General features: G+C 51.2%; 1 protein-coding gene across 1 annotated transcript in view; it reads right to left on the minus strand.

The window, feature by feature from the left end:
- RASGEF1C (RasGEF domain family member 1C) overlaps positions 1-13,357 on the minus strand; it is an 87,711-nt gene that overhangs the window by 35,850 nt on the left and 38,504 nt on the right. Inside the window, exons 2-4 of the mRNA XM_058739716.1 lie at positions 1,844-2,026; positions 1,566-1,688; positions 219-356 (exon numbers count right to left, since the gene is read on the minus strand). Of these exons, the coding sequence (XP_058595699.1) occupies positions 219-356; positions 1,566-1,688; positions 1,844-2,020 (438 nt within the window). The 5' untranslated portion in view covers positions 2,021-2,026. The remainder of the gene's footprint in view (positions 1-218; positions 357-1,565; positions 1,689-1,843; positions 2,027-13,357) is intronic.

A 13,357-nucleotide genomic window follows, 5' to 3' on the forward strand; every position in this document is an offset into this window, starting at 1 on the left:
GACGCCTGGAACCAAGAGACGCCTGGAACCAGAGGCGTGGTTTCCTTGCCAGCTCTGTAGGGCCTGATTTCCTGATGGGGCAGAAAGGGGCTGATTTTAGAGGAGCTACAGTGTACAGATGGGAAGATGAGGGTCCTGAGGTTGGCCCAAGGAACGGGCTCAGGTCCCGGATGTAGGGGTGCAGACGGGGTTGTAGGACTCGCGCTAGGCCTGCCCACCTCGTCACAGGGGGCGATGCGGCCCATCACGTCCTTCAGGTGCCCGATGGTCGACTCCTCCTGGAAGTCCCGCGGGAATGTCTCCGTCCATTCGGCCAACAACTGGAGGAGTTTTGGGCCAAACTTCCGGACCCGGGCCTGCAAGGCAAGCCAAGGAGCGTCTGCGCCAGGTGAAGGGTGCCTGGAGGCGGGGCCACATCAGCCGCTGCATCAGCCCCTCACCGCGCATCCTCTGCTGGGGTCTGGACCACCGAGGCAGCAGCGCTGGTGGCCAAGGGAGGTGTGCCTCGTGCCTTCTCTGTGTCAGGTGACAGGGATGTGACATGGGGATGGGGCTGACCACCGTGGGACAGGGACAGACACACCTTTGAGGCAGGGTCTTCTCTTATTTTTGCCTGCCGGGCATATGGTCTCCCTTCCTCTGGTGATAACATCTCAGTTTGCTTTGGGGGTTTCCCCTCTCACTCATTCCCAGTCCTTGGGGTTCAGTGGCAGCTTACCTAGCTTCAGGTCTCGTGGCATGGGACCGGCTCAGTGCTGGCCAATCAGAACACAGTACACACCCATCATGCACAGTGATTGGCTCACACATGGACATGGCGTTTAAGCTAAGCCAATGAGATAGAGACTTTTATTGGGAACTATTTAGAACGCGGCATGCTCTTTCCACCCAAATTGGTAAGAGTAGATGGTGAGCCTAGGGCAGCAGAGGCCACCTGCCACTGTGCAGAGAAAGGGTGAGGCTGGCACAGAGGAAAACAGGGCGGAGGGTGGGAGGGAGAAAGACCACGTTTCAATGCGGGTCATTTGAGCCCCTGGAGCCAGAGGCACTTGAGACTTTGCAGTTACATGAGCCAGTAAATCCCTTTGTCTTAGGCCAGTTGCAAGTGGGTTTCTATCACTGTAGTAGCAGAGCCTGATCGACACACCTATAAATAATCATAGCCCGCGGGATCTGGCCAGGGACGGATGTGGGGAACCACAAGAAGGCTAGGCCATCAGAGGACCCCACAGAGGAGAGAAGGTTGGAACAGAGCGTGCGGAGGGCAGGAAGCCCAGTAGAGGCTGCAGAACCATCCCACGTGGCAAGGGTCCTACTGACGGGGCTCTGGGGGCCTGGGTCTGGACTTGGTGTAAGCCCAAGGGCTCCCATAGGGCATTGGAAAACAGTACCTGGTTAAAGGTTGCAACTTTGTCCCCTCTGTCTCTGGTCCTCTGATAAGTCAGAAACCCCTGTGGGCTTCTCCTCCGGAGAATGGGGACTCACTGCCACTCCAAGATGCAGATGTGTGAGGACACGTCAGGGGAGCGCCTGCGTACTCAGAGGGCCCCTGCCCTGCCCCTCACCTTGTCCAGCACCGGCTGGTCCAGCTGCTGCTGCTCAATGCACAGGTGGCAGACCCGGGCCAGGAGCTCCCGGGGCTCGATGAAGAGGCGGGAGCTCAGAAGGAAGGTGAAGATGTAGGCTTTCTGGGGGGACAAAGAGAAAGGCAGCATGTGCTCCCCAAGTCATGGCAGGGATGTGCCCTCAGGCCCCAGCCCAGCCCCAGCCCTACTGTCTCCCCATGCCTGGTGGAAGAAAGCCCACTCTTAGGCCCCTCCTCCCCACTGAGTGGGCCACCCACCTCGGGGTAGTAGTCAGTCGTGGGCACCAGGTGCTGGATGAGGGTGTCCAGGGAAGCTGAGGAGGGAGCTCCGTCCAGGAGGGGCTGCCCGGCCTGCTCGCCTTCCGTGGGCTCCGTGGGGGGTGGGCCAAGGCTGCCTGGGGTGACCATGTCGGAGGTGCTCAGTGTCCGGGGCATGCCTGCCTGCAATAACAAGGAGAAGTTGAGGCACGCCTGAGCTGGGGCCTGCTGGTCCTCTGAGCTCCTGGCTGCATGGCTCTGCCTCCTACAGGCACTTTGGTGTCCACCCAAGTCCAGTGATCACTTCCTGGGAGGCCTTCCAGGGATCCTTAGCCCCGCAGCACAGCACTCCTCAGGAACAAACCACCCTCTACTCTTGGTCCAAGCCATTTAGGGACTAACCCCTTCCACTCCTACCCCAAAGCAATGAAGGTTGCTTTTGATAAGACTTGGACAATTAACATATTGCCCCTACCCCTGGCCACAAAGACGATTAGTTCAGGGATGGGTCTGATCCAAACTGGAGAGCTCATGTGCAATCCCAGAACTTCTGTGGTACTCAGAAGTCTCTTCCCCCTGGAGTCCCTGAGCAGGCAAGAATGGCACCATTTGGGCCATCTTGGCCCCACAAGGAGCCAGGGAGGTGGGCACATTCCTGAGTTCCTTGGGTGGGGCCTTGCGTCCTGCTGTGCTTGAAGCTGCTGTGTGGACTCCTCCATTGCGTGAGCCTGTTTAACGTGCGGTTCTCTCAGGTGGCCCTGTGTAGCCTGGCGCTCCAGACTGTGTGATTCAGACCCACTGACCCATCCAGCTGTTTCCTCCACAGAAATGCTCTCCTGCCATGTGCACTCGCTTATCCCTGTGCACCTGGCTAAAATGCTTCCTCGTCTGTGAAGCCTTCCCTTCTTCCCTACAGTGACCCCCGCCAAGGCTGGGCCTCACTTCAGGTGGGCAGCACCAGATTCTCCTTGTCAGCGCTGCTGGGTGCTTGCGATGTGGCTGGTGGTGTCTGGTGCAGAGAAAGGCCACCTGTGGCCTGTTTGTATAGTGACTTCACCCGAACCTCATCCAGGTGGGTCTCAGCGCACGTGCTCTGAGCTGGCACTAGTCAAGGGCTGGCCTGTAGCAGGTGCCCATCCATGTGTGTGATGTGGACCTGGGTTTCCTCCCCCAGGTTCTTCCGCATATCCCTGTAGGCCAGTCTTCCTGAACTAAGCCTTCAGGGCACTTATGTCTGTGAGTCCTGGCCAAGCCTGTGACTGTTTAACCATCCCCCATGCTGGGCATTGAAGTCACCCCACAGTCGTTTAATTTTTTTTTTAATGTTTATTATTTTAATGTTATGTTTTTTAAAATGTTTTTTAATGTTTATCTCTCTGTTAGAGAGATAGCCAGAGCAGGAGCGGGGGGAGGGGCAGACAGCCAGGAGGGAAACCAAATCTGAAGCAGGCTCCAGGCTCTGAGCTGTCAGCACAGAGCCCAATGTGGGGCTCGAACTCACGAACTGTTAGGTCATGACCTGAGCCGAAGTTGGACACTCAACCAACTGAGCCACCCAGCTGCCCCTCTTTTTTAATGTTTATTCATTTATTTTGAGAGAGAGAATGAGAGAGAGAGAGAGAGAGAGAGAGAGAGAAAGAGAGCAAGCAGGGGAGGGGCAGAGAGACAGGGAGAGAGAATCCTAAGCAGACTCTGAGCTGTAAGTGCAGAGCCCAACCTGGGGCTCGATCTCCTGAACTATGAGATCATGACCTGAACTGAAATCAAGAGTCAGACACTTAACCGACTGAGTCATCCAGTCGCCATCACCCCCACATTCTTAACCAGGGAGTCCTGCAGGGTTCCTGTAGGGACCTTCCAGGAAACAGAGTCCCCCCATCACCCTGCTCACTCTGCCTCTGCATTTCCCATGGCAGACTGGAACCCAGGCCCATTTCTGTCTTTCCTGACCCCTTGGGTGACCTGGCTCTGAAAGTAGAGACAGGGGTGTGCAGAGTCAGAGCTGAGGTTGAGGGTTGGAGGGAGCCCTGAGGAGGGCTGTCCTGAGGGTGTACGGGGACTGGGTCACAGCACACACCCCACGGGTGGGGGTGGGGGGTTGGCAGTGTGGGAACCAGCGTGGATGTCTGCCGGCACAGTCCTGGCCCTGAGCACAGCGGCAACTTTATTTTCACCTCCCTGGCAAAGCTGTAAGTGTTCAATTTTCAGCTGATGCAACTGTGAAATGTCACAAAACCACCTCTTGCCAACCTGTGGGGGAGGCCGCAGGTGTGCATGTGGGCACACGGGAGGCTGCTGAGCTCACTGAGGGGGTGGCTGTCAGCTCTGGGATGAGCGCCAGCTCTGCCCCACACCCAGGGCCTGGTGTCTGAGCCTAATTCCATAAGACAGAACTCATGCCAGGCCGGCAAAGCGTGGTCTCTCCTGCTGGATACCTGGCACCTTCTCTCTCCAGGGATCCCAGTCCAATTTTCTCAAAGATGAGCCACTATCTTGGGTGGAGGTGATTCTAGAAACCTCTCTGCAGGGCAGGGTGGGAGAAGCCCTTCTGGGGAGGCCAGGATGCCACTACTTCAAGAGGTGAGCTGGGAAACCCCCAGATCACCTCCAGGCCTGGACTGCCACTGGGGGCTGGATGCGGGATGCTGGGCACGTGGGAAGGTGGGTGGGCTCAGACTCAGCTCTGCTTTGGAGCAACAGGCTCACACTGGAGGCTGGAGCGGAGCTGGATGCCAGAACCATCGTGGTCCACAGGGATGCCCAAAGAGTGGACAGGCTGCTGGCATCACCCCTCTGACCTCCAGCTACCCATTGTGACCTCGGCTGGGCCCAGGCCTGGGGCTCAGTGGATGGGTTTGTGTTCCTGCTGCTGCAGTCTCTGGCTCCCTCTGCACCATTCTAGGTGCCATGGACTCAGTGGGATCTCTCAGAACTGGCGGTGGGAAGTAGACCACGAGCAGACCAATGTGTGCAGAGAGAGTGTCCCACGGAGGCATGTGCTCTGCAGGGTGTGCCCAGGTGAGGGGAGAGGGGAATGGTGGTGCCCCACCAATCTTTCTGCCCCTTCCTGCAGGTGTGCTGGGGAGCACAGGGCTGTGGGGGCCCTGGGGGCACAAGCCAGCCTCCTCCTTCCTCCAGCAGGGGCTCCAGAGAAGGAGCCCAGAGAAGGGCTGGGGGCAGGTGGTGCTGTCTGTGCTGAGGACTGAGGGCAGGAGGCAGTCTGTCTGGAGACTTGCCAGGCCAAGGGGATTAGCGTGTGCAAAAGCTTAGGCAAGCTGGGGGTCAACACGCTGTGGTCATGGGAGTGTGTGCTTGGGTGGCAGGAGCCAGGCTGTGGTTCCTGGAGAGATAGGGGTTGAGTGACCTAGTAGGGGATCAGGGAAAGTACTGGGTGCTGGGGGCATCCCACGCCCATGTGCAAAAACACAGCCATGTGAAGACAGAGCCCCCCTACCCAACGCCCCAGTTCCATAAGCAACTGCTTGTAGGAGAGCTTCCTTATGCAAGGATGAAGAATATATATATATATATATATATATATATATATATATATATATATATGGCACCTTTTCTGTCTTTATTAGAATATTGTACGCATTCTCCTGTGCTCTTTTTACTAACAATGTATTTTGAAGATCTTTCCTTGGCAGCATAGAGAGTGTTTGTTCTTTTCTTTCTTTTTTTTTTTAACCACCTCATGGTTTTCCATGCTTTAGATGTCTAGGGATAATTTTTTTTTAAGTTTATTTATTTATCTTGAGAGAGAGAGAAAGAATGCATGAGCACAAGGGAGGGGAGAATCCCAAATAGGCAGAGCCAGACATAGAGCTTGAACCCAAAACCATGAGATCCTGACCTGAGCTGAAATCAAGAGTTGGATGTTTAATTGACTGTGCCACCCAGGCTCCCCCAGGGATAATTTTTAAAAGCCAGTGTTGGGGCGCCTGGGTGGCTCAGTCGGTTAAGCGTCCGACTTCGGCTCAGGTCGTGATCTCATGGTCCGTGAGTTCAAGCCCCGCGTCAGGCTCTGTGCTGACAGCTCAGAGCCTGGAGCCTGTTTCGGATTCTGTGTCTCCCTCTCTCTCTGACCCTCCCCCATTCATGCTCTGTCTCTCTCTGTCTCAAAAATAAATAAACGTTAAAAAAAATTAAAAAAAAGAAAAATAAAATAAAAGCCAATGTTGCAGGGCACCTGGGCGGCGCAGTCAGTTAAGCGTCTGACTTTTGCTTAGGTCATGATCTCACTGTTTGTGAGTTCGAGCCCTGCATCGGGCTCTGCACTGACAGTGTGGAGCCTGCTTGGGATTCTCTCTCTCTCCCCTCTCTGCCCCTTCCCTGCTTTCTCTCTCTCTCAAAAAAAATTTTTTTTAAAAAGCCAATGATACAGCTACTCAAGTGTCCACTGATGATGAATGAGTGAACAAAATGTGGGCTATCCTTACAACGGAATATTATTCAGCCTTAAAAAGGAAGGACATTCTGACATGTGCTACAACATGAATGAAGCTTGAGGACATTATGCTAAGTGAAAAAGGCCAGCCACCAAAAGACAAATACTGTGTGATTCCACTTATTCAAGGTACTAGAGTAGTCACATTCATAGAGACAGAAAGGGGAAGAAATGTGGTTGCCAGGGGCTGGAGGGAGGGGGAAATGGGGAGTTAGTGTTTAATGGGGACAGAATTTCAGTTTTGCAAGATGTAAAGAGTTACGAGGATAGATGGCAGGGATGGGGGCGCCTGGGTGGCTCAGTCGGTTAAGCGTCCGACTTCAGTTCAGGTCACGATCTCACGGTCTGTGAGTCCGTGAGTTCGAGCTCCGTGTCGGGCTCTGGGCTGATGGCTCAGAGCCTGGAGCCTGCTTCCGATTCTGTGTCTCCCGCTCTCTCTGCCCCTCCCCCGTTCATGCTCTGTCTCTCTCTGTCTCAAAAATAAATAAATGTTAAAAAAAAAAAAAAAAGATGGCAGGGATGGCCGCACAACAACATGAATGTATTTAATAGCATTGGACTGTGCCCTTAAAAATGGCTAAGATGATAGATTTTATGTTATGTGTATTTTACCACAATTAAAAAATTTTTAATATGTATTTTTGAGAGAGAGAGAGAGACAGAGTATGAGTGGGAGAGGGGCAGAGAGAGAGAAAGAATCCTAAGCAGGCTCCAGGCTCTGAGCTGTCATCACAGAGCCCCATGTGGGGCTCAAACCCACAAACCATGAGATCATGACTTGAGCTGAAGTTGAACTGAGCCACCCACACGCCTCTACCAAAATTTTTTTAAAAGCCAGTGATGATGGGAAAATTGTTTATTGTCACAATTTCCCTTGAAAAATCCTTGAAATCACCAGTAAGTCTTCCAATCTGTGTTTCTGTGAACACAGCCTGCATGGTGTATGTGCAGGGATTTGGGGGTCTGGGCATAGACAGGGTCTGAGCCTGAGGGGCTCACCATGGCTGGGGACACTGGGCAGACTGGCAGGCTGCTCTGCCTGTGACCTCTAAAGAGAGGTTTCGATTCTCTCCTTCTGCCCTGCTGGGGGCCTGGGGCTCTGTGTGTGTGAACAGACACGTGCATGATATGGCTCCAGTAGGCTTCTGCTTTATACCCATTAAATGCACAAGACTGCATTAAACAGCCGGTGCTATCAGGTATGTTGGAGCATCCCATTAAATACAGCTGGGGGGGGGGGCGGGTGTACTGTGTCACGGCCCCTTTGAATCGTACAAGATCTGGCTCCATGTGCCAACAGCCTGAAGTTTGATAGCGCCTTTCACCTCAGTCAAATGCTTGGAAACGCATCCCAAGAAAATCATCTGAAGGGGAAAAGCTGGGAAGAGCGGTCTGCTTTGGCATGAACTATAAGCAGGGGATTAAATCCAGAGCACAATAGATGATGAGCGAAAGGAGATGGGACAAGAACATTAGCATGCACCTGTTAGCGCGGTGTCTGTTGTCACCGATAATGGGGTAATGAAGACTTGGTGGCAACACAGAAGCGGTCATGGTATAGAAGGAGAGGGGCGCCTGGGTGGCTCAGTTGGTTGAGTGTCTGACTCTTGATTTCCGCTGAGGTCATGATCTCAAAGTTCATGAGACTGAGCCCCATGGAGCCTGCTTGGGATTCTCTCCCTCTTTCTCTGTCCCTCCCTCCACCTCTCAAAACAAGCAAGTTACCATTAAAAAATTATATAAAAAAAGGAGAGACCACTGCACACATAGAGCGATACAAAACATATTGGAGTGGATAAGACTACAATGGGGCACTGCAAAAGGTGTCACTGATATGCATCCCCCCCCCCCCACTGTTATTGTTTTAGTGTCCTTTATTCCAGCCCAGTCATCAAACAAAGCCTCGAGGATGACAGGCCCCAGGAACACCTGAACCAATCCCAGGGCTGCAAGGGGTGCTGGGGTCAGGGGCATGTCTACCCTGTGATGATGTCACTGAGGGGGCACAGATGCCTGGCTCTGGCTTACAACCGAGAGTGGTCAAGCCACACTGTGCACTCTCTGACCTGCCCAGGGGAGGATCCCTGCACTCCGGGATGAACGACTCACCAGGCCTTGGCACACACCAGACCTGCCTGCCTGGTGGCCTCCCAGCACCACGTGGCTCTCCCTGTGCTGCAATTCCTCTAGGAGGGGACTGGGTTGCTCACTGCTGCACTCCTAGGGTCAGCCCCCCCACCTGGCACATTCATAGTGGGTGCTTGGTCAAGATGTGTGCTGTTCAAGTGACTCAGTAATGCAGGTGAGAAGCAGTGAAGCCTGAGACTAAATAGTGCAAAGGGGATGTGGCTAACATACAAGTGGAAGGGATTCAGGTGGTAGTCAGTGGGGAGGAAGAAGCAGGGGAGATGTCTGGGGTCCTGGCCCAGGAAGGATGATGGGGCCACTTCTCCCTGCCTGCCCCCTCATCTCATCCCTTAGCCTTCCCATCTTACAGATGCAGAAAGTAAGGCTCAGAGAGTGAATGGTCAGTGCCCAGCTCACAAGCTAAGTACCCAGCAGAGCTGAGACTTGAGCACAGGTGTGTCTGGGTCCTGGGCCCTGTTCTGTCCACCAGCCCACATGGGCACTGATGTTGGCATCCCCAAACCACAGCCTCCAGGGGACTTGGCTGGCAGAGGGATCACCGCGGCCCCTCCTGGGACAGGCCAGCCCTTCCAAACATTGTGTTTGGCCTGTGGGTGCCAGCCTCAGGTGCTGTGTCTCTTTCCCACCCCAGACCCTAGTTCTGGACCCAAGTCCATCCTCCTGGTGCCTCCATCTGTTGAGTCTGCCTTCTCAGCATCCATTTCCTTTCCCTTCTGGCCAGAACACCAGGGTTTTGCTTGGGGAAATAACCACCACACTCTCTAATGAACACTGAACATCCTGGTGAGACTGTCAGGAAGGCTATGTCTTCAGCAGGCCAAAGGGTGGGCACCATCACAGGCTGGGCCAATCAGACGCTGCCATACTGAAAAATGCACCTGAAGGGAACCTGACCCGAAGAGGCCTAACCCCTGAAGGCAGGCTTCTGAGTCACAGCTTCCCCCAACTAGGCATGCACTTCAGCCTCCATGTCCCTGCTCATATCCCCTACTCTGGCTGCCCAGCCCACACCTGTCAGATGCATCCGTCTCTTCACATTCAGGTCTCCAAGCCCAGTATCTGGAGGTCCTGGGGCACTCCTGACAGTTATGAGGCAGCCAGTCTGCATGGCATCTGTAGAGGGGGGGAAGGCCTCCCTGGAGACCCACCCTGCAGGTGGGCATCCTTCCTTCTTGTGTTGCACGCGGTTCAGAACCGGAGCCCACTGGCAGCCAGGATCTAGTGCTGGACATTTTGGGACTGTGTGGCCTGAACCTAACTCCTTTATGGGAGACAGGGGGAAGTGTCTGCAGGGACAAGTGTTGGACCAGATGGGATTATAAGGAAGGCCCAGACCCAGAGGATAATCTTTCTTTCATTTCCTGTTTATTTTTTTCTTTTTTTTTTAAGAGGGAGTGAGCGTGAGAAGGGGATGATCCCACGAGCCTGGGATCATGACCTGAGCAGGACGCTCAACCGTCAGAGCCACCCAGGTGCCCCTCGTTTCCCAACTTAAAAAATTTTTTTTTTAAACTTTTACGCAGTTTTGAGAGACAGAGAGCACGAGCAGGGTGGGGCAGAAAGAGAGAGGGAGAGAGAGAGAATCTTAAGCACCCAGTGCAGAGCCTGATGTGGGACTTAATCTTACAACCATGAGATCATGACTTGAGCAAGAGTTGGACACTTCACTGACTGAGCCACCCAAGCGCCCTAATAATTATTTTTAAAAAGTTTTTAACATTTATTCATTTTTGAGAGACAGAGACAGAGTGTGAGTAGGGGAGGGGCAGAGAGAGAGGGAGACACAGAATCCAAAGCAGGCTCCAGGCTTTGAGCTTCCAGCACAGAAACTGACATGGGGCTTGAACCCACTAATCATGAGATCATGACCTGAGCCAAAGTTGGACACTTAGCCAACTGAGCCACTCAGGTGCCCCCCTTTTTTTTAATTAAAAATTTTTGTATGTTAGCCAATTTGACAACAAACTATATTAAAAAAATACAACAGACATTCCTTGTTTCACGCAAAATTTTTTTTAACATTTATTCATTTTTGAGAGACAGAGACAGAGTGTGAGTGGGGGAGGGGCAGAGAGAGAGGGAGACACAGACCAATAATTATTTTTTAAATAAAAGATGCATTAGTCTACAATATCATATAGAAAACAAAAAGTGGAGTAACAAAGTTATCATAATACAGGATTTTATAATTGCCCATGTACGTATCTTTACCAGAAATGTTTATATGGCTTCAAGTTACTAATTAGTGTCCTTTCATTTCAACCTAAAGATTCCCTGTGGTATTTACTGTAGAGCAGGTATAGTGGTAATGCACTCCCTCAGCTTTTATTTATCTGTGAATGTCTTAATGTCTCCCTCATTTTTGACATACAGTTTTGCTACATATAATTGATAGTTGCTAATTGTTTTACTTTCAACACTCTGAATAGATCAACCCACTACCTTCTGGCCTCCAAGGTTTCTGATGAGAAATCTTCAGATAATCTTATTGAGGATTCCTTGTATGGGACAAGTCACTTTTCTCTTGCTGCTTTCAATATTCTGTCTTTAGACAGTTTGATAATATGTTTCAGTGTGGGTCTCTTTGTTTTTACCCTACTTGGAGTTCATTATGTTTCTTGTATGTTTATATTTATGTCTTTTATCAAATTTGGGAAGTTTTGGGCCACTAGTTCTTCAAATAATCTCTCTTCCCCTTTCTCTCTTTTCTCTTTCTGGGACTCTAGCAACATGCATTGCGGTTTACTTAATGGTGTCCCCCAGACCTGTTAGGTTCTGTTCATTTTTCTTTTATCTTTTCCCCACACTGTTAGTGTGGAGCCTGACATGGGGCTCAAATCCACAAACTGTGAGATTATGACCTGGGCCGAAATCAAGAGTCAGGCACTTAACCTATTGAGCCACCCAGGTGCCCCAGGGATGGCTTCTTTGATTAATTTCCTCCCTTTAATTTTCTATATCTTCCTGTTTATTTGTAGGTCTTGTGATTTGTTGTTGTTGTTGAAATGGGATGTTTGAGTCTTATAATGTGGTAACTCTGGAGGTGAGATTTCTGCAGGGTTTTATCTATTTCTTTTTAAAAAATTGTTGTAGGGTGCCTCTGGGCTGGGATATACATTTAAGGTCCTTTTGGGTCTTTTCTGAGCCTATGCTTTTCTCTGCATGTACAGTAACTTTCTAAATTCCCTTGTATATGTGGTTGGTTCTAAATAACCAAATCCTTAAAAGTCCAGCTTCTAAAAGGAGAAAAAGGAATAAATGAAGGGGGAAAACAATAGGCCCTTGAAGTCCCCTGGAAGCCTCTTCAGCCAGTACAGATTGCAGCAATGGTGGCCTGCCTCTGTATCTGCACTTTTGTGATCAGAAACAGCAATAAGCATCAGATCCTCCAGAATTTGCAGACAAGACCCTTATTGTCCACCTTGGCTCCCACAAGCTGTGGGTAAACTATTCCAGGAACCTGTGTATGGCTGCCTGTCATGAGGCTGGGTGGGGTGAGGTGGGTGGAAGATGGGTAGCTGCTACTGTGCTATGATCTTAAATTGACCAAAATTAACTGAACATTTCCAAGCATTCTGATGGAAGCTGCAGGTCTTTGAACAGGCTCCAGAGTTCTAAGATAGTTACACCAGATGGATTCTGCCAGTTCAGCTGTCTGGCTGAAAAGTCTTGGTGCTTCCTGCTCCACTGTCTTCCCTGATACCCTCCTCTTTCCATTATATCTTTAACTGCATATTGGTATTGGATTTTACATGTGGGTTTTATATCTCATTAGTTCTAACAGTCTTGTTTTTCCAGAAGGCAGTTATGTCTACAATTCATGGTAATTTACTCTTTTCCTTTCTGGTGGTTAAACCTCACACACTTTTCTTATCATAACACATTGGACAGAACTTTTCAGGAGAAACAAAGAGAATAGTGCTGGTGAGAATAAGCATCCTATACTGTTCTATCTTACTGTCAGGGCCGGGTGTGCCGTGGGATAGAGCTCAGAGCCCTTTTAGGATGATGTTCCTAGTCCCCCTGCAGCTTTTTGGGAGGAGCTGAGGCACACAGCTCCTGGCACTGTGTGTGTCCCGAGAGCCCCAGCTCTCTTCCTTCCCTTGACATGAGAAAGAGTGCCTACTCCTGTCCAGCTATACCTCTGCAGAGTCCATGTTTCAGCATTGTTCAGTTTTACTTCTATCTGTGCAGGGCCTGCAGAAGCTCCAAGAAGAGGCCTGAATTACAGGTTTCCTCATAGGGTCCACATCAGACTTGCTCCCCAGATAGCGTATCTGAAGCTCCAGCCAGACCAGGGCATTATTAAAAGAGTCAAATGGGCATCTTTGCTTGGGACTACTTCTGCAGGAACAGGGACAGTCCCTGTGTCCTTGGTTGGGTGGTGGTGGTGGGGGTACTGAACTTGGACTCTTTCTCAAAGGTCTTGGGCAAAGTGCCTGCTCCACCTGACCTGGACAGTTTCTATGTCCCAGGTTTCAGTTCAAGAGAAAACATGTGTCATGCTTTATGTGTCTTTTGTTCTCATATGTCACCTAATCCTTAAAACAACACATGGGAATGATTACCTACTTTATAGATGAGAAAATCTGGACCCTAAAAGGTAAAGCAGGATGGGCAGGGTTATCAGCTCAGTGACTAGTACCCCAGGCCCCTGGGCTCCTGACTCTAGGCCCAGCTCTTGGCCCTGTCCCTGGGAGGGGAAACTGGTACAACCTGAGCAGAAGATAGATGTGGTCTAGAGATTCAGCAAAGGAGTGGGGCTCAGGGGCGGGGAGCTTGGGGAGGGCAACCTGAATATTGAGAACCCCAATGTGGCCTGGCTTCCAGGAAGTAGGGAGCCCACTGAGCAGCCCCTAATGGACTCAGCTGAAGAAGAGACCTTAGTCAATAGCCAAATTCTCCCTGACTCTCAT

Source organism: Neofelis nebulosa, chromosome 1 (genome assembly GCF_028018385.1).
Source record: "Neofelis nebulosa isolate mNeoNeb1 chromosome 1, mNeoNeb1.pri, whole genome shotgun sequence".
Lineage (NCBI taxonomy): Eukaryota > Metazoa > Chordata > Mammalia > Carnivora > Felidae > Neofelis > Neofelis nebulosa.